Raw genomic sequence first — 22,941 nt, forward strand, 5'->3', positions numbered from 1 at the left:
AGTGTGCTGTACAGACTTCAGTGCTCCTGGGGCCTTGGTAAAGCAGGCTGGAGTGAGAGCTGTGTGTGGTGGAGATGTCAGCACGGGGACGGACCCTTGATAAATCTGTCTCCTTTCTTCTCACCAAGGTTGTATGATCACATCTGCCAAGTCTAAGCTGAGAAATTGCTGACCCGACTCTTGGGATGGTCTTTCCTTGCTTTTTAGGTGGGGTCTCTTACAGGTCAAGAGAAGGGCTGCCCCCTCCCTCCCCTCCCCCTCCCCTCCCCTCTCCTCCCCCCTCCCCCTCCCTGCCCCTCCCCTCCCCTCCCCCTCCCCCTCTCTCCCCCTTCCCCCTCCCTGCCCCTCCCCTCCCCTCCCCCTCCCCCTCCCCCTCCCCTCCCCCTAAGTGAGGTTGGGTGGATCTGGTTGGGGGTAGCAGGTGCAGTGACACACCTCTCATCCGAGTTGTTTTGGAGGCTGAGGCAGGAGGCTCAAGGAGTCCCAGGAGCCTGTGTAACATACCGAGACCCCCATCCCTAACTTAGGAATGAATGGGTGCATGCACGGATGGATGGATGGATGAATCTGGTCGGCAGGCTCTGCGACTCTCGGCTTTGGCTGACTGTCCCCAGCCGTTGGAACACAGTGGTATGACTTCCATTCCAAAAGGCAAACGGAGCGGGAGCCACGTGGTTCCTGTTATCTGTAACCATGGAAAACGCTGGCCATCTGTGAGGCTCCCATTTTAACACTTTTTTCCTCTCCCCTCTGTGTTTCCGTCTCTTCCTTGGGAAAAACAAGCTGAGGAGGTGGAGAGGCTGGCGGCGATGCGTTCCGACTCCCTGGTCCCAGGCACCCACACCCCACCCATCCGGAGGAGGAGTAAGTTTGCCAACCTGGGCAGGATCTTCAAGCCCTGGAAGTGGAGGAAGAAGAAGAGCGAGAAGTTCAAGCACACGTCGGCAGGTAGGGTGAGGGCGTCCCCTGTCTCCACTGGGCGTCCCCTGGACTCAAACCCTGGGTCTTCCTGGTCGGATTTCATGCTCAGAAGCTGAACAAAGAGAACACTCAAGGCTTGGGATGGCCCTGGTCTTTGATGATTGCTCAGTGTGATTGAGAATGGCCCTGACAACCTGTGTCTTCTCAAATCTCTCGGGATTTTGTTGTTGCTATTGTTGTTGTTGCCCTTTTAATTTAAAAGCCATCATTTTATTGGATCTATAAATGATGGGAGCTCAGAGCTCCACCTTGTCTCTGATGGAACACGGGTCCCGCTGACAGTCCGTTTCTTATCATTCATTCTATTTTCGCTGCTCGGGTGTAAGTCAGCTCACGCTCGTTGGCAGATGAGAGTACGTTATTTCATGGAGGAAAAAATCTTGAATAAATGATCCCTAGACAAGGCAGGAGAACAAAGAGTGGAAGGGAATCGTCATGGGGTAATCCAGATAGCTGTGCAGTTTTCAGCGGGGTGGGCAGCAAGGGAGTGTGGGAGGGTCAGCAAGATTGAGGGCTGGTCAGTCCTGGGGTCAGACTGCCCGGGTTCAAATCCCAGCTCTGACACCTGCTAGTTCGATAGCTTGCTCAATTTATTGAACTCTGTGTCTCAGTTTCTCATCTCTGAAACAGGGCTAAGAATTAGCTAGGAATTAACTGCTTGCAGGAGTTAATATTTGTGGAGATGTTAGGTTGGCAATGTAAGTGGCTGGTAGGTGGCCACCATCTTGCTCCACACTCTTTTGTGCAGAGAGAGACATGCGGAGAGAGAATATCCTCTCTAGAGTTTCTCCTGATACCTGCACCAATCCCCACCTGAGGGTTCCACCCTCTTGACCTCATCTAACCCTCATTACCTTTCCAGGGACCCACCTCCTCATCCCGTCACACTGGGACTCACAGCTTCAACGTAGGAACTTGGACAAGACACAAGTTGGTCCATGGCCCTGTGCTTCAATTATGTGCTGGTCTGTCCCCCAGCCTGGCTTATGGCCTTGGTTTCCTTCATCCCCCATCTGCTCTCTCTCCCTTGATTCTTTCCTGAGAATCATCATTGCCTGTTTGTGGGGTTTCCTCCCCCTTTGTTTGGTCCCCAAACTAACTCTGAAGTATAAGATGACCTGCTCCTTACACCTGAACCTCGGTCCACAGATCTGAGAATCTTCATGCCAATCACTTTGAGAAAAGGAAGAGAAGAGCAGACAGAAAAGTTGGAGGGAGTCTTGAAATCTTAAAGGTTCCCACAATAGACACCCCCAATTCATGTTTTATGACTCTCTTTCTTGATGAAATCCCTGACCCCCTGTTGGTGTAATTATCTTATTCCTAAGATAAGAATGAACAAATCTCCAACCCATGGCCCCTCTGCGTGTTCTCCACCGGCTCTGTCATTGTGCGGATGGCTTGAGGTAGATTGTAGATCATTTGTGGATCCTGAAAGCCACTGAGTAATTTGCAGGTGAGCAAGACTCCAAATAAATGTCTTCCACTGAGGGAGTCAGAAAAGGGCCCTCCTTGGTCAATGGATCATGGGTATCAAGATGCTGTTTGGCACAGAAGGAATAAATTCTGGTGTTCTGCAGCACAATAGATTGATCAAAGTTTACAACAACGATTGATCTATTGCAAAAAGAACTAGAATGAGTCCAGTACAAAGAAATGACAAGTGTTTGAGGAAAAAGAAATGGGAATCACCCTGATTTGATCATTACACGGTGTATACACAACGTGATGATCACACTCTGCCCCATAGATGTATACCGTTATGATGTGCCCATTAAAGATGAAAACTAAAAAAATAAAAATAAATCGTATGGTAAAAGAAAATGAAAACTAAAGGAAGAAGAAATCTAACTGGGATAGATTGTGCAGGCCCAGCCAGGTGTGACACACACCCACAGAGAAGAAAGTGGGAGCATTCGTCAGCACTGAACAAAACAGCAACCAAGATCCCACAGATCCCTCTCTGACTTTGCAGAATTGTCTGTAAGAACATAAACACACATTTAAATAATTGCCATTTGTCAGCATGAATCCCAGGATGATGGAGTAGGAGCCGCCTTTCCTCCCAGCAGGCCCAGGCCTTCGTTAATACCTGTGGCGAGGACGGAAAAGCCTCCTCCCATGATCCATGAGGCCGCCTTCCTCCAGACACTGGAAAACTTGTCCCTGAGACAGAGGCAAAGACAGTGGTGTCCAGTTACTCACGTTAAAATCGGGAAGCTTTCCATTGGAAGCTCTTTGGGGAGAAAGAATCAAAACACGTGGCAAGCAAAGTGGATAACTTGAGGTCATCCTTATGAACTATTTTTAGCAAGATTTTTGTGATCTCCACAGCCAAACTGATCAATTTGTCAGCTGGATATGATATTTATATGTAGTTTGGGATTTTTTTAGAAGAAAATTTACTCCTGAATTAGAGAAGGCAGAGGATATATTATAGAATATCTTTATATCATGATTGATGGGTGAGTACATCATACAACTGCAGCTATTCTAGTTTAAAAAAGAAAATCAGTGTTTTACCCTGTAGCACCCTTTCTTCTTAGCTGCATCCCAAAATATTATTTATTATTTTTGCAAAGTAGGGACTTCCTGGACTCGTTTATATCCCAAATGAAAAATTTGACAGTGTGAGATTGTTTAACAGGATAATTTGTGTATTGGCTCTAATGATACTTGAAAGCACAAACTTTGCTCCATGTGGGTAAGAGTTGCATGTTAGATAAATGTACAAGAGAATGGATTTTTTGGTAGGACTATTACTGGTTGGTCAGCTTTAGCTAACTGGTCAGCTTTAGCTAGTGTGTAAAGATCTGTCTTGTACGTGGGTAGTAGCAAGTTAAAGATGATTCAGTGAGTCTTGTTGATCATGGTCCTGGAGACCTATTCAGGACCCCCGCAGCAGGTAGAAGGGCTTCTCTGGTGGGGTCTCGTAGGAGGGAGGGAAATCAGACTCGATTCTGAACTCTGAGACTCCTGAGCAAGTGGGGATCTACAGCCAAGGAATGGGGTGAGGGTCCATAGGTGGAAAATTACTAAGAGAAACATCAGGGGGGTGGGGATCATGGATAAACCAGCCTAACCAGATTTTGCTGAAAACAGGCCAGGATAACCAGACACCGTCTGGAGGATTAGATACCAAGGTTGCCCAGTGGAGGGGGATTCGGGTTAAATTGACTTACCAGGGTCCATGCTGAAATGGGACAATGCAGATAGGGACCCAGAAGTCCAAAGTCAAACCAAGTAGGAGAGAGTTCCGAGGAACGTGAGCAGGGTTGGCTAATGAGAAGTCTCTGTGATCACATATAATACATCATATATGACATCTTGCCCTACAGACAACAAGGACCATGATTTTACATACAAAGACTTAGTCCACATATGAAGTTATATATTTTTTATTTTAAATAATGTACCTTTTTAAAACAAAAAAAAGCCGTCTGCACAGTGCGTACTCAGCCCATTCTGATTTTCACATCTGTGATCTGCCATCATCAGCTGCATTTTAGTTCCATTATAACTGGAGTTCCAGGGGCGCCCGTGTGTGCGCATACTACACCCTCAGAAATGTCATTTCTAAGTCATGAAGCAATAAGAAAACTGCATTGGGAAATTCTAGATCTCAACATTTTCAGCCCTTTTGGCACCAGTGGTCGGGGAACCCTTTGAAGACGGGTCTCCGTATCTCGTGCTGACCGCACGTCCGGCACATTCCGAGCTGCCGGCTCATGTCCTTAAAGAGCCTTGAGCATTCAGACCCAGAGGCTGGTTCCCACGTGGTGGGCAGCAGGGTCAGACAGGAGCTCCCCTCAGAAGCCTCCCTGGGTGACAGGACAGGAGGAGGCGCACGGTGACAGGTGGAGCTGACCCAGGGGTCCTCGGGAGTGGGTCCTGCGTGTCCAGGGCCTGCAGAGCAATTGGCCAGCCATGCTCAGCTCCCTGTGGGGAACAAGCCCAGGGAGTGTCCACTCCTGCCCTGGGAATGCAGACAGACGATCACGTCTTCTCTGAAGTACAACAGATGGTGTCTTCCACGTAGTCAGCCGTTAGAGTCTTATCCAAATTCCTGGAAAATGAAGACTGAGTTTATAGAAAAGTGGGACTGGCAGAAATGAACTGGATCTTGCTTTTATTTCCTCTTGACAGAGAATCATGAACCACAGGGGTTATCCACAGCCTAACTTCCTTGTATGCTTCTGAAATTTTCGGCATACCTAGGACCCTAGGAAAAGGTCTACTGAGTCTACCATGTGGCTGTGGGAATGGGACTGAGAACCAGAACAGATCTGATGGCATGCACAAGGTAGAGCGAGAGGCAGAAGTCAAAGTGAGGTCATGCCTGTGGGCAGTGCAGGAAGGGTGCGTAGCCTAGTGGGAGGGGAATTTGACTTGGTCTGAGAGGTTGGAAGGACATTTTTAAGGAAGAAAGGCTAGAGCTAGAATCTGAGGGGAAGGGTAGGAATGAAGAAAATGAGCACTTGAGGCATACAAAACAGCATGTGCTAAGGCCCTGTGGCAGAAAAAACAGATACAAGCAGTCCAGGAAAGCAAGAAAGACTAGTGGCTGCAGAGTGGAGAACTGAGAGTGTGGTGTGTGCTGAGTCTAGGAGCTAACCAAAGATGGGGTCCTCAGTGTTTCTGCGTCATGGAGAACAAATGAGACCAGAGAGCGAGTGGCTGAGGCCACACCAGATAGGAGGCCATTATGCAACGAGAGTGCTTGAACTAATGTTGGGTAGGAAAAGGTTGGATTTAGATGTTACAAGAAATAAATGAGTCAGACACAGGAAGGAGAAAGAGACGTAGTGTCACCTTCAGAATGGAATTCTCCGTTTGGGCATTTGGGTGTAGTGTTCTTTAGGGTTAGGAAGGAATCCTCCCATTTGTGATAATGTGGGTGAACCTAAACAACATTACGCTAAGTGACACAGCAGTCACAGAGGGACAGATCCTGCGGGAGTCCACTCATGTGCGGTTTCTAAATAGCCAGACTCGGAAGCAGAGATTGGGTGGTGGTTGCCCTGGGACAGGGAGGGGAAGGGTTGGGCAATGGTTATGTATAAAGGTTCAGTTATGCAGACAGAATGAACCCCAGGTATCTGGGGGACTTTAGTGCCTGCAGCCAACAGTGCAGAGTTGGACACCTAGGAGTGTAAGGTGGTGGATTCCAGGTTAAACGTTTCTATCACACTCACACACACACACACACACACACACACACACACACTCACACAGACCTCAAAGGGACACAAGGCAACTTCTGGAGATAGATGTCCATCACCGTGATTGTCACGTATCACAGGGTGTATATATGAATCTGTCCAGACTCATCAAATAATATGTTAAACATGCACTTTTGGTTTGTATGCTCCAAAAAAAATGTTCTTAGACGAAGTATTAAGTTTGGCACCTGGTGTGGGTTTCAGGTAAGTGGTGGGTATGTGGTGACAGCCCCCCTGAGGTGAGTACTTTGGGAGAGTGGTGGGTGTGGTGAAGGGACTCCAATTCTAGATACCTGCTTAACTTCTTTGCCATGTCCCAAGTTGGCAGTTGGATACTCAAAGCCCAATTTGCATATCTGAGGGTCTTATGCAAACTTGGGGTGATTTGCATATGCATGCTAATGAGGGTGATGACCTGTGGGATTGGCAAGGAAACCAGTGTACAATGGAAGGAAGAGAGGGCTAATGTCAGACTTAGAGACAGGAAGAACCTGGTCACTGTTGACTACAGAGAAGAGAGTGAGCCTGGACAGGAGGCAGAAAGGCAGGGCTACAGCGGTAGGGGGACCAGACGGCTGAGGTGTGACGGGAACGGCAGGGACCCAGAGGCTGGCTGCCGTGGTAGGTACGGTGATAGGTGTGCTTGGTGACCCTGTCTGATGGCAGAGGTTTCCTAGGTAATCAATGAGACTATCTCTGAGCAGGACGTGGAGGAAGGGAACGACAGGAACAGAGAAGTTAGGTCCATTTTCAGGTTGATGACTGAATCCACAATAGCCTCCCCTTTACCTTCTGGAATATGTTGAAAGAACCCTGGGTGATGCCTGAAACCATGGCTGGTACCAAACCCTATTGAATGCTGTTTTCTCCTACACCCACACACCTATGATAAATTATGATTTATAAATTAGACACCATAAGAGATGACTGATAATGACTCACGATAAAATAATTGTGGCAACGCACAGTAAAAAATTATGGGATGAATCTAAATTGCCAGCTTAAATACTCCTATGTTTTGGGCCATTAGAAATACAAGGGTTTACTTGAACACAGGCAAGTATACAAGACAGTGAATCTGAAAACCAAGAAAGCTAATAAGTGACTAACGGGAGAGTAGTCTATATAGCATGGATACTCTGAACAAAGGGATGCTTCAACTTCTGGGCTGAACAGGGCAGGACAGGGCAAGATTTCACCATACTACTCAAAATGGTGTGCAATTTAAAATTTGTGAATTGTTTGTTTATACAAATTTCCATTTAATATGTGTGGACAATGGTTGACCTTGGGTAACTGAAACTGGGGAAAGCAAAAACTGTGGATAAGAGGGGATGGCTGTACATGGTACTGGAGACTACTTTCAGTGGCTTTCACTGTCCAGGCATAGCTATGGATAAAGGGTCCATGTTGGACTAGAGTATTACCAAATGATTAAAAAGAAAAGAAGTAAAGGCAGAGGAGATTTGGGTACTAGAATTAAATCTCCTAAGGCTATTATAACAAATTACCATAAAATTTGTGGTCTTAAAACAAAGAAAATTAATTCTCTTACAGATTTGGGGTCCAGAAGTCTAAAATCAGTATGCCAGCAGTGTATCCATTCAGTATAGGTCACTCACCCGTTAGTCACTTAGCAGCTTTCTTAGTGTTCAGATCCACTGTCTTGAGGATAGTAAGGTGGACTTATTCAGGACCAACTTCCTCTTGGAAGCCATAAGGGAGAATCTGCCTTACCTCTCTTAATCCTGCTGGTGGCTGCTGGTGATCCTTGGCCTTCTTTGGCTTAAGAGATGCCCGAGTCGAATTTCCGCCTTCATCTACACATAGCTGCCTTTCTGTGTCTTTTCTTCTTACCTCTTTCCTTTCTCTTGTAAGGACTCCAGACACTCAATTTAGGGCCCAGTCTATATCCAGGATAATCTTCTTCAGGGATCCGTACCTTTATCATAGCTGCAAAGACCTTTCCAAATAAGGTCACATTCATGGCACCAGGGCTTAGAACGGGGACTTGTCCTTTTGGGAGGACAGGGTTCACCCTGCTGTGGTATTAAACTTTAAATTGGATAAGACAGGAGGGGCCCAGTGGGTTGCGAGGAATTAGGAAAATCAATACACTTCAAGTTTCAGGGAGGTCAAAGAATTCTAAGCAGTCAGTGGGGGAGTGGTCTCAGAAGCACACTGGGAAGGGGAGGAACTGCATTCTCAAATCAGTGATTCTCCAGGTGGTGCAGACTCAAGCCCCGGGAGGGGATCTGCCATGGAGGAAGAAACCAGGAGACAGGATCAGCTGATTCGAAATATGGTAAATGACCCTGCCTACCAACAGACACACACACTCAGATATTTTATCTATAAAATTTGGGGCTGACTTAATTTGCCGTTTTTAATTGCATTAAAAGGAACTTTCGTCTTTGGTTTTAATAGTCACTTAATTGTCGAATGGATACTTTCTTGGAAAGATTCTCTGTGCTGTCTTTTTCCAAATTGAGAGGTTTTAGTCCGCCATACTTTTAAGCTACTGAAGTAATGCAATTGAATTGATTTATGGAAAATCAAAGGTAGCTGTTTAATCTTTGGCTCCAGCAATTAGCACACCTAGTTAATATGGGCAGTAGTATAACAGGAGAGCACCGTCCAGGAAGGAGCAATTGTCGGCCTTCTCCCCCGTCCACCTGTGCATCATGGAGTCAGTCTTGCTGTGCCAACCCCACCCGACTGCAGCTATAATGAAGAGCTGGGCCTGACATTTTGTGAACTCTGGTGGTACTCATGGCGGGGTCCAGAGAAGCCCCTGAATCTAGCGTTGTTCCTTCCTAAGTGAAACTCCTTGAATGCAGAAGACAGTCTAGATTGGATTCTGCCTTTGGGCCTAGTAGGATAGGCTTCCGGGCTCTTCCGGGGAGTCCATCTCTGATCCCTGGTGTGGCTGGCCCCCATCGTAGCCCCAGATCACAGTTTTTCCTCTAGAAGTTCCTAACATGCTGTGTGATTGGGGGGAAACATTTGCAATTCTTGGGCCAGAGAAACCCTAAGAGTGCATCAAAGTTTATCTTGACTTTCTGGAATGTAGGATTGGAGACCACTCTTAATAACTGCCTCTTATCCAGCCTACGTCCACCTCTATGAAAGTCCACCATGAAAGCTCTATGGGCCATCCCTGGCTCAGTTGTGAGCTGGAAGTTCATATTCTTCCAACTCAGGGAAGAGATGAAACCGTTAGGTTGGAAAAAATAATGATGATGAACAGGCATTTGTGCTCTTGAAAGAGGGGAGACCACAGGCCATGGCACCCTAACTTCAGGTTGCATTGATACCCCCATCTTCTAGCTTACAAAGCAGTCCATTTGCTTGTTCAGAGCCTCGGTTTTAGACTTCTACAAACCACTGAAAGTTCACAAAGGAAACCAGCTTAGCTTATTGCACGTATTTTTGTGCCAGACACTGTCATTATCCATCAAATGACACTAGTGGGGCGGGGCATGGCCCCTACCTCCCAAAGGTTATGGAAAAGAAAAACAGGTAATTAGGTGAACAGTTACCATAAAGAATCTCTGATCTCATCAGAGAACACAGAGGAGACCAACCCAGGGGACTTACAAGTTGCAGGAGGGTTTCTCAGAGAAAGGGCACTTTAACCAAGGAATGGAGCAACCCACATGAGATGTCATCTCTCCTCAGTGACAGAACCAAATGTCACAGAGGCCGGGGAGGAGAGAAGCTGGCATGTCCTCGAAAGAGCTGCCGGGGAGGAGCAGGGAGTAGAGAGAGATGAACAGGGAGAGGTGGGCAGGCGTGCTGAGGAGGCTGGGCCTTATCCCAACACAGTGGGAAACTCCCGGAGCAGCACCTTTTAGAACTATCCTCTACATGTGGGAGAAGCTTGGAGTGGCACCCGATGTTGATTTCAAGGTTAGAAGGTCGCGTCTGTATATCTGTGTCTGTGATGAGAGGGGTTTACTTGGGATCGAGTTAAGGCACCTCATGAACGTCACTTCAAGAGGAACGTTCAGTGTCCCTATTGATTGCAGTGGCAAAGACACGGGGCAGCAGGTGGTTGATCATAACGTCGGGGAGAGGAGAAGACAGCCTAGACTAAGACAGTGACCTGAGGAGCTGAAGACTGCGCACAGACCCAGGGACACCTAGGAGACACAGGGAGCAAGACTTGATTACAGACTGAACGTGGGAGACGAGGGAACGGGGAGGAGCCGTCCTAGGATCTCCCACCGAGCAGTCAGATGAGGGGAGGCACCGGTCACTAGGTCAGGGACACGGAAATGGGGCAGGTTTTAAGGAAAATGACCCACTTATTCCGGGGACTGCTGCATCCCTGTGTTTTCAAGACGTCGACGGGGGGGACACTGGGGGGAGAGAAGAAACAGAAGAGGTGTGGCTGGAGGGGCAGAGGGGGGGTCCCAGGCACCTGAAGAGCAATGGGAACTGTGGAGTGTGAACTCCAACGAGGAAGTCAGTGTGAGCACGGGGCTGCGGCAGCCCCCTGAGGCCCACCAGCCTGTGGTTCAGGAGCAAAGGCAGGGAACGCAGGGAACCCAGGAGGGGCTGACGGCACCTCTGAATCAGGAGGAGAGAGCCCAGAAAAAGTCCACTCTGGGAGGGGGTGAGACGAGTCCGGTGCATTTGGTAACAACTTGTTGTGGGTGTGTTTGGGGTGATGGTTTGGGGGAAGCATGTGGCTGGGGTTCGGGTAGCACAATGGCTGAGGAGTAGGGCGAGGAGACCAGGCAGACCTCGTTGAAGAAGCTTGGCTGAGAGGGAGGAGACGCGTATACAGTCGTCTCCCAAAGAGGATGTGAGCTAGAGGAAAGTGGATTTTTGTTTTTTCTTTCCTTAAGATTGATTGGATTGTCAAGTCACCAGATTTGCCTTAACGTGGCGTTGGCGTCCCAGGGGAAATGGAAACATCAGCAGAGCGACTGTGAAGCCAAAGAGATGTTTTTCCACGCGTTTGTCGGAAGTGCCCATTCTCACAGCTAGGAAAAACAAACACACGAATAATCCGTATTATTTAGAATATGATTTTAATAAAAAAAAAAAAAAGTCACCAAACCAAATTGACTGGCTTTCAGCCTCTGGCTGGATCACACATTCTCTTTGGGCAGTTGTTTGGAGTATTCCCATCTGGATTCAGTCTCTAGCACCAAAAAAAAAAAAAAAAAAACAAGTAAAAATGAGTAAAATGAGGTCAGATTTGGACCGACCAAGAATATCTTTACTTGTGTGTCCATTTTGACCCACAGAGGGAACTTCTAGGGATTAGAAGGCAGAGTAGACTTCATAGTCCTATTGTTAAAACTCTTTTAAAAAATCCGTATTTCCTGTAGGCTAAAGACTGTGGAAATCAGTACCCTCTAGTGCTAGGTCATTAAAGATGCAGTTGTTTCCTTTCAAAGTGAACTTTGAGCTGGGCACAGTGGCACACACCTATAATCCCAGTGGCTTGGGAGACTGAGGCAGGAGGGTTGTGAGTCCAAAGCCAGCCTCAGCAACCGAGAGGTGCCAAGCAACTCAGTGGGACCTGTCTCTAAATAAAATACAAAATAGGGCAGAGGATGTGGCTCAGTGGTTTGGGAGGTCTCATTCTGTGGTTGGCTGACTCCATTGCTCTGGGCCTAGGGTGAGGCAGCCCTTCAAAGTGAAAGGGCTCAGTGGGGAAAAGCTGTCAGCGGATGGCCGCCAGGAAGCAGAGGGGATGGCCGCAGGGAAGATGCACCCTCCAGGGCTCCTACCCAGTGACCCACCTCCCCCAGTCACCCGCCCCCCCTGCAGGTACCACCCAGTCAGTCTGTTCAAACTGAGATGCACTGATTGTGTTTTAGCTCCCACAATCCCAGCCCTTCACCTCCAAACCTCCTTGCCTTAATACGGGGGCTCCGGTTGGGACATGCCATACCCAAACCATAAACAATAAATTGGCTTTTTCCTTTGTCTCCCAGGATGGACCAGAGCATGTGGTAGAGAGAGAGCAAGTGCCCAGCAAGTGCAGATCGAGTTGAGTCAGTCACGTGGCCAGGCGACTGTGTTTTTATAGATACACTCACCAAAATGTGACAGAGGAGAGAGGGTTGTTCCTGCAGTGGTGAGATGACGATCCTAGGCTTTGAAGAGTTTGCTGTCATTCATGATCATGTTTCTATGTATCAGAGTTACACCCAGGTTAGGCTGAATGACGGCCCAGGTAGAAGCTCAGGTTATTGGACAGGATTGTTATTTGGATTATTTATTGCTGTGTAACAAAATATTACAAAACTTAGTGGCTTAGAACAACAACCACATGTGTTGTTTGTTATTGCCTGGGGGTTGATTGGGCTCAGCAAGGCACTTCTTACTCTGGGTTTTTTTTGGGGGGGCGGGGGTGTGGCTCTCATGCATTCAGAAGCGGATGAGCTTGGGGATTTCTGGAGACTCACTAGGGATGCAGGGAAAGCCGAGCCTCTCCCTCTGGGCTCAGGGCATTTCTATACAGTCTCTTCCTGTGGTCTCTCCAGGCAGCCCAGGGCCCCCCAAGAGGGCAAAAGTGGAAGCTGCCAGGTCTTTTTTAAGGCAGGTCCAGAACCGTCCTAGACTCGTATTCACAGTATTCTCAGGGGTAAAGCACGTCACAGCACCAGCCCAGATTGGTTGATGGAGGGGATTCTGGGGCCATCTTGGAAGCCAGCTACCGCTGCTGTTCAGGGCGTACAAATGAGAGTTGCTGCCTGTCCCCTTCCTCCCAGGCAGAATGCACCTCCACAGCTTTATCTTGACAACAGCAGCAGCAACACATTCACTGTGCGTTGTGGCGTGCGGATGACCCTCTCTATGCCTTGTGGACATTGATCTCACAAGGGCCCTACGTAGTATCATAAACGCGCTCCAGAGGGTGAAGGACCTGAGGCCTGGAGAGGCTGAATGGCTTGCCAGCTGATGCGGCAGGACTGGGATTTGAACTTGGCTCACAGTCTTGCAAACTAGACGGCCTGGGAACTCGTGCTTCACATGGTTCAGACCAGGCTGTCTGAACTCTCGGTGCCCCGTCTCTCTAGCCTTTAAAGTGGAGACATATAAGGTACCTTACAAAGTCGTGAGAACTTAAAAAGAAGTTAATAGAAAAAGTCTTAGAATAGTACCTGCGTATAGTAAGTCTTATCTGCCATTATTTTTTCTTCTAGACATGCATTTAAAAAAAAAAAAAAAAACATGACTTTTAAGAAAAAAAACTCCTGATGTCTTATTCTCAGGCTGTGGCTGGTGTGCGTAAAGGTGATGATGTTTCTGTGTGTGTTTGGGGGCTGCTTTCTGACACATCCTCCAACTCCAAGGGGATTTCGCCCTCGTTTCCTTAGGTTCCAACAAGTTAGTCCACTGAAGGGTTTCCTCCTCTCTCTGAATTGACAGTGAAGTGAACAAACCCTAGGAAGTCCTCCACCCTGTTTCTCCTCTACTTCATCCAGGAAGCCCACGTTCCTGGAGGGGAGACTTCTGCAAATCTACGGGGGCCCAGAAGGCTCAGAAACAGAAGGCACGTGAGCAGAGTGACCATGGACTTGGCTTTCCAAACCTGGACATTTTAAAGTAAAATGGAACAGGACGATACAAATAGAAGCCAGACCTGGGCCAGGCAAGGCGGAGGGTGTACAAAACCACAGGGACTCATGTTGCAGAACTGAGACCAGCTCCGTTTTACAGACAAAAGAAGTGCCCCGCAGTTCTCAAGAGAAACTGGAAGGGGCGTGGGAACCCCGTGCATAAGACTGTTAGAATGGCCCTCCACTGTCCACCCTTCTGTTCAGTTACTTAATGGTAGCCGAATCCCTGGGCTTCTTTGCATAATGAATCTGCTGCCTTTCCAGCCCTCAGAGGGTGTTTCCACCTCCACTTCTGCGGCTTGTGTTGACTGGAGATCTACCCCCAGGCCAGTTTCCTCCACCAGCAGTTTTTTCTCTCTGCCTCTGTGTGTCTCTTGCTCTCCAAAGTTCTGAACAGCATCTGGCTTCAGCTCCCACCCCAGCACCCTGGAGCCTCGGACCCTCTCCCACACCTTCCAGGCATGCACAGCACACAGGACTGCTGCCACTCACCTTTGACCCTCCCTGAGCACTAGTCCACCATGTGACCATAGGACACCAGCTGTGGTGCGGCTCTCACCGCCTCAGCCATCCTGTGAGTCGTTCGCCCCTGATGTCCGTTTTGTGCCTGGAGATGGTGAGACTTGGAAGAACCAGTCACCTGCTGAGGATCACAGGCTGGTGGGTGGCAAAGCCCTAGGTTCTCATGCAAGCCCGTCTCACCCCAGGGTCTCAGGGGCGAGACAGGGTTCACCTGGAAATGTCGCCATTGCACATGACTTGAAAGCGCAAGGAGTGGGAAGGTCAAGGCGTGCAGATGTCTGGGTGGGTTCGTTTTTTATGCACTTGAGTTCAGCTGATTTATTAGGGAAACGGAAAAGAATATTGGAAACAGGACGTGGAGATTTTGGTGACGAAAGCTGGGATTACTGAGGCAGAGAAATAAACTACATGAGGTGTTTTCACTTTTCTGTTTAAAAAAAAAAATGGTGTTTTGTGGTTGATGGCTTTAATTTCCTTGTTAAGTTGTAGGTGGTGACAGGCCTGACATTAGGCAGCGAATCAAACGTGAGTTGGGGCTTGTTGGCCTAAAAAAATATTTAGTAACCTTAATATGGAAAAAAATTGACTCTGAGGCGTGATGTGACTCCAAATAGTTCTTGAAGGTCAGTTTTAAGGGTCCACCTTTCTTTTGTGAGCCTGAGGGAGAGTTGCAAGATTTTAAAGAAATAACAAGAATGAAGTAGCCTTGTGTATCGAGGGTCCACCCTAGTGTGTCTCTGACCTGGGAGAGGAGGCTGTGGGTGGCCCCCAACGTCTCCAGGACTTTTCCTCTGTGGTCACCAGGAGTGATCGTGAAGCGCAGCCCCCTGAGAGGTGGCTCTGAGAGTGGAAGTCAGAGGAGTGAGTTTGGAGTTCGGAACAAGTAGAATTTGGGCACAGGAGACTATTGTGATGCTGCCTGCATATTTCTCAGAGATGATGTCTTTTCAATAGATACCGACATGTTTGTGGTCCCAGAAAAAGCCATCCATCCCATCTTGTTGGGGGTTCAGTTCTCTGGCTTGTTGGGGGACAAAAAAGGCTTACATGTAGGAAGGGGCTTGCTGCTGCTGCCCACTGCAGCCCAGAAGGGCCATTATGTGCTTTGCATCAGGCAAGAAGGGCCACTTAACGCCAGAGTTTGGACATCCTGCTAATTCCATTTCCAGAGGGTTCTAGGAAGACAGGATGGAGCAACCACCGACTGTAATTCTGCAGCATCACTTTGCCAGAATATATTCCAATGCAAAAAAAAAAAAAAAAAAAAAAATCAGACAATTTATCCATCGTAGCACAAAACTCTATTTCATGCATGGACAACTGGAAAGATTCATTATAAGAAAATTTGCTATTATAACAAGGTTGATCTCCGTCTGCCAGATGAATGGCTGAAGCATCACTTGATAGATCTGGGCCAGATATTTACAGAGATGCTCAGAACACCGTGCCTCTCCCCTGTGGCCACCGTCACATCGGTTTCTGGCCGGCGAGCTCTTGTGTGTTGAATCCTAATTGTGGATGCGTAACCAAATGTCTTCTGAGAAGTCCCTTAACTTGTTTAGTCACTTGTCGCAATTTCATACTTGGATTCCAAGTAGAAAACTTGAGCCTTAAAAATGAAAACAATAGATTCCATCCGAGTTTGAAAGTAGAGACTCCATCCTTGGTGCTGACGTTCTTACCCAGGTGATCACTGGCACATACTGGTTTCCATTCTTTTAGAACAACTTCCTGTCCTTGAAATCAAAATAGAGCTATAATTGTATCTCTTATCTCGCTTTTGTAATAGGAATTCTTGCTGGTAGTCAGCAGTCGCCCTCATAATTATAAGACATTCCCCCCTGGGTATGAGTTGTTGTAAATAACCGTACCACCAACAGCATCTACGCCTGCAGCATTTCTTTGGATTGGTTTTTTTTTTTTCCTTTGCTATAGAAACCTGGTGCCAAGGTGTATTGAGTGTGAACGGTTTTATGGCCTTTGCTTTTCCAAAAAGGTTGCAATAATTTTCGCCACCTGTGATGTGGAGAGTAATGACTTCGCGCTCAGCGGGGTGGAAATATCGAGATGTGCAGTGGTGTGAAGTGGAAGTATTAGTGAGAAGCCAAGGAGGGAAGATCAGGCCGTTTATCATAAACTCCTGGGGTGAATGTTGCAGGGGAACAGGCTGCTGTGGTCTGTTTTCCCTTCCAGAATAACCGAACTTCAGCAAGTGAGAATGTCAGTAAGAACCAGCTGGAAGATACCTGGAGAGCTGGGACCAAATTAGCAGGAGCCACAAAAGACGAATCTCTGGTAATAGGATGAATAAGGAAAAGAAAAGAACACTGAAGGAAACAAACTGAGGGTTTCACGTGTGAGGTGAAGTGCAAAGAAAAGCGCCATTCCTTCAATGAGTAGAGTAAAGCGTCATGTGGGCTGGGGCCACAGGCCACCAAGCACCACCGTGTTTTAGGCAAGGGGAGGGACCACCTGGGGAAAAGGGCACAGGAGGACCAGATCACAGGCCTTTTCCATCATATTTGGGATCCCAGGCTTTGTCTTATTTATTGTTCACCAGGAAAGGTTTTAAGCAGGGCAGTCGGAGAGTTCATACTTTCCATTCAAAGGAGGTGAACTGGCAAATCAAAGAAAAATGAACATGTCTCTTAAGTGTATATATATATAAAGTTCTCACTGTCTCTCATGATTAAAGGAATATAATTTGAAATAAATGAGATGCCACTTTCACTTGCGCTTTTGGCAAAGATAAAATAAATCCACACACCGTCGGTGGCACGTGTGAGACTGGGCCCGGGTGAGTGCCACTGACTTGCTGTGCTGTTGACGCGGCAGGAGGGATCCACGCAGGCTTTTTGGAGAGCGTGACGGGAGTCGTCAAGGCGGTGAACGCACTTACCTTTGATCTTAAGATTTACCAACCCAGCAAAGGATGGGAAGGAAAGGAAGAATATTCCAGAAAGAGGGGGAAAAAAAGTTCTGCACAGCTCACAAGTTCAGGAAGGGCTTGTGCAGAAGACTTATAAACTGTCGGGAACTTCGTCTACTTGCACGGTGCAGAAATAGAGCAAGATGGATGTGGCGTTTGTTCCCTCCTGATGGTTTATAACAGCAAAACAGTGGCAACGACGAAGGCCGTCATCGCAGGACGGGTTCCATAAATCACAGTCTTTCCACACAGTGCAATAGCAGTGAGCCACAGAAGAGCCCGGGGAAGATTTATATCTTCAGATGCAGAGAGAACTTCAAGATGCGCCGTTCAGTGGGGGGAAGCAAGATGAGGTGCAGAGCAGCACCCGCTTGATGATGGTGCTGACGTGAGCGTCACAGAGTCGGTTGGATACATCCGTATTGGTTTCTGAGTGATTTATTTTCCCCTGCAGAAATAAGGAAGAAACGCTTAAGAGTGTGGTGTTGTCTTTGAGAATAAAATTGGGTATTTTAGATTCAAATTATTTGAATTATTGCCATGTGTATGGGTTACTTTTTTGCAAAATCATTTTATAAGGTGTGCTCTCATTGAAGTTTAGCCGCACATCATCAGTTCATTGTGGTTAAGTTAATTAAGCACATATGATCTACTAAATATGCTCATCAAAACACGTTCTGTATTGCCATTCACCTTCTAAACTCTTTACGTGTATTGACTCTCATTAGTCACTAGCTTTCATCTTGCGATTTACCAACCTAGCAAAAGATGGTAAGATAAGGAAGAATATCCCAGAAATAGGGAAAAAAAATATTCTGCAAAGCTCGAAGGGCTTGTCCAGAAGAATTACGATACTGTCAGAAACTTCATCTATAGGAGACAGGGAATATTTTATTCCCATTTTGACGATGAGGGAACTGAGGCACAGAGAAGTTAGGTAACATACCTCAAAGTCACACAGCATTTACAGAGGAGAGGTAGGGTTTGAACTGTTAGTCAGCTGGCACCCAAGTCCGCTATCTTTTGCTCAATGATTATTTTTTTAATTTTCCAGTATTAAAGTAGGAAGTTTTCCCCTAACATCTTGGTGATGATCCATATACTATGACTCATTATCCACTTGAGGTTCTGTCAGTGAATGAGTGTTTTATTATTAAGAGACTAAAGTTGTTTCTGTCCCTGCTGCAATAGGTGCCTCTTTCTCAGAGGCAGAACTTATTTAGGGTTCATCTGGAGACAGAGAGGTCATTTCATAAAGGAGGGAAGGGTCCTGCTATAGTTTAGAGAAGTGTTCCCCGAAGGTCCGTGGCTAAAGATTTGGTCCCAGCCTGAAGCGCGATTGGGAGGAAGTGGAACATGTAGGAGGTGGAGCCTGATGGGAGGAGGCTAGGTCATTGCGGGGGGGTGCCTTGAAAGGAATAGTGGGACCCCTGACCCTTCTTGTCTTGCTTTGCTTCCCAGCCATGAGATGAGAAGCTTCCTCTACTACATGGTCCCCAATGATGCATGGGACTTTCATAGTCCCCAGAACAATAGGGTCAACCATCCATGGACTAAACCACCAAAACTGTGAGCCAAAAGAATCCTTTCCTCTTTTTAAGATAATTTATCTCAGACATTTTGTCACAGTGATGGAAAGCAGACTACACCTGCCCTGGCAGCTCCTCCACCTTTATGAACCCGGGTTTTGCTTTTCTGACACATGGCCCTTCCAGCCATGCTGTGAGCCTGGGACGCATTCATAGTTCCTTCTGTCATCGGAAGCTGTAGGCTGCCAGCCTGTGCTGCCTGAAGACCCCAGTTGCAGAGCACTTTTTAGCTCGAGGTCATAGGCCAATGGATCTTTCTGGCCTCTGAGTCAGCTTGAAAAACAAAATACCGCAAGTCAAGCTAGATCCAGTGCTCCTCTGGGGAATTAGGTCATAGAAATAAACAACAGTGTTTGATCAGAAGAACTTCTCAGCAGTGAATTTTATGGGGGGACAAAAAGGCATCTTTCTTTTTTTCCCAACTGGCTGATACTTCTGATGGTTTGCATGGCCCATTTCTTTGTTCAACAAGCACTTACCCAAGATCTCCTTAAATGTCAGGTGCAGTAAATGGAGAGCTAAAGAGGACAGGGTCGCCCACACCACGCAGGGTATGGAAGAAAGAGAACTGGCGGCCAGTCATTACAGGGCTGGGTGGTGAGTGCTGCTGAGGTATCTGCATGTGCTCTGGAAGCCCACGAGTTCCTGGCTTGCTTTAAGCTGCCCCCATTGGCAGCTCCTGCTCAGGGAAACGCCTGGCGATATCCACTGGCAATACTCAGGCTCGGGTCCTCCAGCCCCCTCGCCTGTTGGCGCACAAGGGACAGACACGTAGCGTCTAGCAGTGCAGACACAGGCCGCTGCCTGGGGAATGGTACTGGAGAGTTCCTGGCTGTTGGGATGGTCCTGCCCCGGGGTGTTCACATCCAGCTTCCCATGGGTTTCTTGAGCATTTACTTTGTACTTCCCAGTGGCTGAGCGCTAGGTCAGGTGCCTGCGCACACAGTTGAAAAAAGATCATTCCTTACCTTGAGACGAATATGGCTCACGCAGAGCAGAAGTAGAGATGGCAGCTGGAGATGGAGAGCCAAAGGGGACAGAGTGAGTTTCTGAGGGGACTTTGGCTCTGGAGTTCAAGGTCGGACAAAAGAGGACGTTTCAGACAGAGGAAGAAATGCTGCGATTCCTGGGCCTCAAGGAAGGGCGCGTCCACAGGACTGATAAGAGGAACTGGGTGGCATGAGGGGGGTCAGTGGGGTGCTGCTGGGGTCAGGAGAGCACTTTACCTCCCTTATCAGTAGCCCCAAGTCAGTGAACCCAGGCCCGGTGCTGTCCCAATGTGGCCCGTACACTGGCTCCTCTGGCTCTCACGTCGGACCCTGAGACAACAGGCCCGTTTTGTGGACCCTGCCACGCAGGGTATCGTGGCATGAGACGGTGCCCATCCCAGAGCCAGGATCCATGGAGGGCTCCCGGGGCCTGCAGCTCAGCGAGGCGTCCTAGCTGCAGTCTCTGCGGCATGGCCAGGATCCAGGGTGACAGAAGGAGGGGAGAGGACGTGCTAAGCCCAGCCAGTGGGTGACCTGAAGGGCACCAGGTGGGAACCGGAAGCACCTTCCCAAAGTTGGACTTCCTTGGGAAATCGGTGGTCATGGGTAGGTGGCCTCAGCCGGGACTGGATCCTGGAGAGTCATGGAGACTACAGAGCTGGGCTGTCACTCCACGGGGGGCTTCTGAGCAAGGAGGTGACATAATCACAGCTGGCCTTTGGGTGACTCAGTGGCAGCTAGAGCTCTAACCCGGGAGGGGAACAGGGGGAGCCTGCCAGGCTCCTGTGAGGAGGCTGTTGTAACCCTCTAGGGGAGAGATGGTTGGAGCCTCCCATGGGGTGACGGCACCCAAATTAAACAGGAAGCAGAGACAGGAGAGGCACAGCGGAGGCAGAAATGGCAGGACCCGGGAGTCACAGTGTGGGAGTGAGGGAAAGGGGAAATCAAAGCTGGCTCAGAGGTGCTGACCCGGTGACTCCTGATCAGCAGTGCTGCTTTAACAGGACTGGCTACGAGTCGAATTTAGGAGATCAGACAGGGCATTCTGCCCTTGACACGGAGCTTGCTATAGTGTGAATAATGTCCCCAAAGGCCCCAAAGTGGTGGGGGATTGTCCCCAGTGTGTGGTGCTATGGGGAGGTGGTGGAAGCTCTAGGAGGCGGGGCCTGAAGGGAGGAAGTTAGGTCATTGGGGGCCCCTTCTTTGTTCTCTCTCTCTGCCTCCCCACCATCGCGAGGGGAACAGCTCTCCTTGGCCACACGTCCACCATGTTGCACTGTGCCACCGCAGGCCAAAAATGTAGGGTCAAACGACCGTGGACTGCTCGGGTCTCTGAAACCAGTGATTGGAGCCCAAGTCAACCTCACCTCCTTGGGAGCTGATGACCCCAGGCATTACGTCACAGTGACAGAGAGCTGGCTGACATTCGCCCTTGTGACCTGAGAAGATCCAGGAGGCCCCCACCACATGGTGAAAGAGAGGGGCACCATGTGTCCAAAGGAGAGGGAGCACTCTTACCCCAGTGGCAGCTGTATTAGTCTCCTCGGGCTGATTTTCTTCAGGCTGTGGAGGGAGTATGTTCCAGGCCTTTCCCTGGCTTTAGGGGGTTTGCTGACAGTCTGTCGTTATTCTTTTTCTTGCTCACAGAAGCATCTCCCCGATCACTGCCTTCATTTTCACCTGGCCTTCCCCCCTGTGTGCCTTTCTGCTGCAAATTTCCACTTTTTGTAAGGAGATGGGTTCTGTTACATCAGGGGCTCGTGCTATTCCAATCTCATCCAACACCATCTCCAAGAGCCCCATCTCTTAATGAGTCACCTTCTGAGACTCGTGGGATTAGGACATTGTGTTAGTCAGCTCCTCGTTGCCGGGACAAACGTTGCTCAGGAAACCGACTCAGAGGATTGACTCTGACTCACAGTCTCGGGGCTTTCAGTTCACGGTCAGCTGGCTCCGTGGCTGGGAGCTGAGGTGCAGAGCATCATGGCAGAAGGAATGGAGTGGAGGGAGGCTGCTGACCCCCGGGCCCCTGAGGAGGTGGGGGGAGGTGAGCAGGAAGGGGCCTGTACAAGGTGGACCCTCCCAGGCGTGGCCCAGCACCTACTGCACCCAGGGAGATCTGCCTCTGACCGTCTCCGCCACCTTCCAACAATGCCACGAAAGTCGGGGACCAAGGCGTCAACACATGAGCCTTTGAAGGACCTTCCAGATCCCATCCGTAGCAGACCTCCACACGCGAAGGCTGGATCACCAGTTCAAACCCTCATGGCTGTTGCTCTCAAAAGCTAACCACATTTCTGTGGTCCTCAGGCATCTCCTCGGGGTTCGTGAGCCATCTATTATTGGCTTACGAAATGATTATCAAGTCCACTGGAGCCGAAGCCCGTTGACAGCTCATTATTGGACGTGCAAATATTTTTCATGAGCCAGAGAAGGTCAGGACATGAATTATTCCTGAGATCTGTGCATCCTCCTGGTTTCCCAGCTCAAGAGCACTGGTAATCCTTCCCCTCGCTCCCCAGCCAGGAGCACGTTCCTGCTGGCTGGTTCGCTCTCCCCTGGGGACAAGCTGCTTGAGAAAGAAGAGGTGAAGGCCCGAGCCAGGAGCACCCAGGGGCGGAGGTCCAGGTGAAGTCCCGCCTTCCATGCACCTGGGGAAGTAACTCTTCATTTTGCTCCGGTTTGGGCATCTAGCTTTGTCAGTAAAATAGCTTACGATTTTTAATTCAACCCTGAGTTTTTCTTTCTTGGAAATGAATTATATCACATTGTCCAAAAGAAATAAAATCTTCCAAAAATATTTTTAAGGAATTTGATCATTTTTTCCAGTTGATTTTTGTCCTTATGTGAGGCTGATAGGCTCTTGTGGCTAAAGAGAGTCAGAAAAGAACACATTTGGATCAAGATATAATAAGATCCTTCCTCATTAAAAAAATAAAAAAAGAAAAAGAAAAAAAGCCAACCAAAGGAGACCTGCCCAGGGTTCATGAGTTGGGTGAGGTCTGGGCATCACAGGGATGGATGGGCACCCGGACCAGCTCTCAAAGCGCTCTGCCCGGGTGTTTGTGATTCACATCCAGTTCTTCCCTAAATAGCCCACTGGTGGTATTGCATTTCCTA

At 48.5% G+C, this 22,941-nt stretch overlaps 1 protein-coding gene and 1 pseudogene across 4 annotated transcripts in view; both read left to right on the plus strand.

Moving 5' to 3' along the window:
• Phactr1 (phosphatase and actin regulator 1) overlaps positions 1–22,941 on the plus strand; it is a 280,450-nt gene that overhangs the window by 88,094 nt on the left and 169,415 nt on the right. For all 4 annotated transcript variants that reach the window (XM_076859204.1, XM_076859205.1, XM_076859202.1 and 1 more), the window contains exon 2: positions 784–948. In XM_076859204.1, the coding sequence (XP_076715319.1) occupies positions 810–948 (139 nt within the window). In that variant the 5' untranslated portion in view covers positions 784–809. The remainder of the gene's footprint in view (positions 1–783; positions 949–22,941) is intronic.
• LOC143401701 (large ribosomal subunit protein uL30 pseudogene) overlaps positions 1,417–22,941 on the plus strand; it is an 82,817-nt pseudogene continuing 61,292 nt past the window's right edge.

This window comes from Callospermophilus lateralis, chromosome 6 (assembly GCF_048772815.1).
Source record: "Callospermophilus lateralis isolate mCalLat2 chromosome 6, mCalLat2.hap1, whole genome shotgun sequence".
Taxonomy (NCBI): Eukaryota; Metazoa; Chordata; class Mammalia; order Rodentia; family Sciuridae; genus Callospermophilus; species Callospermophilus lateralis.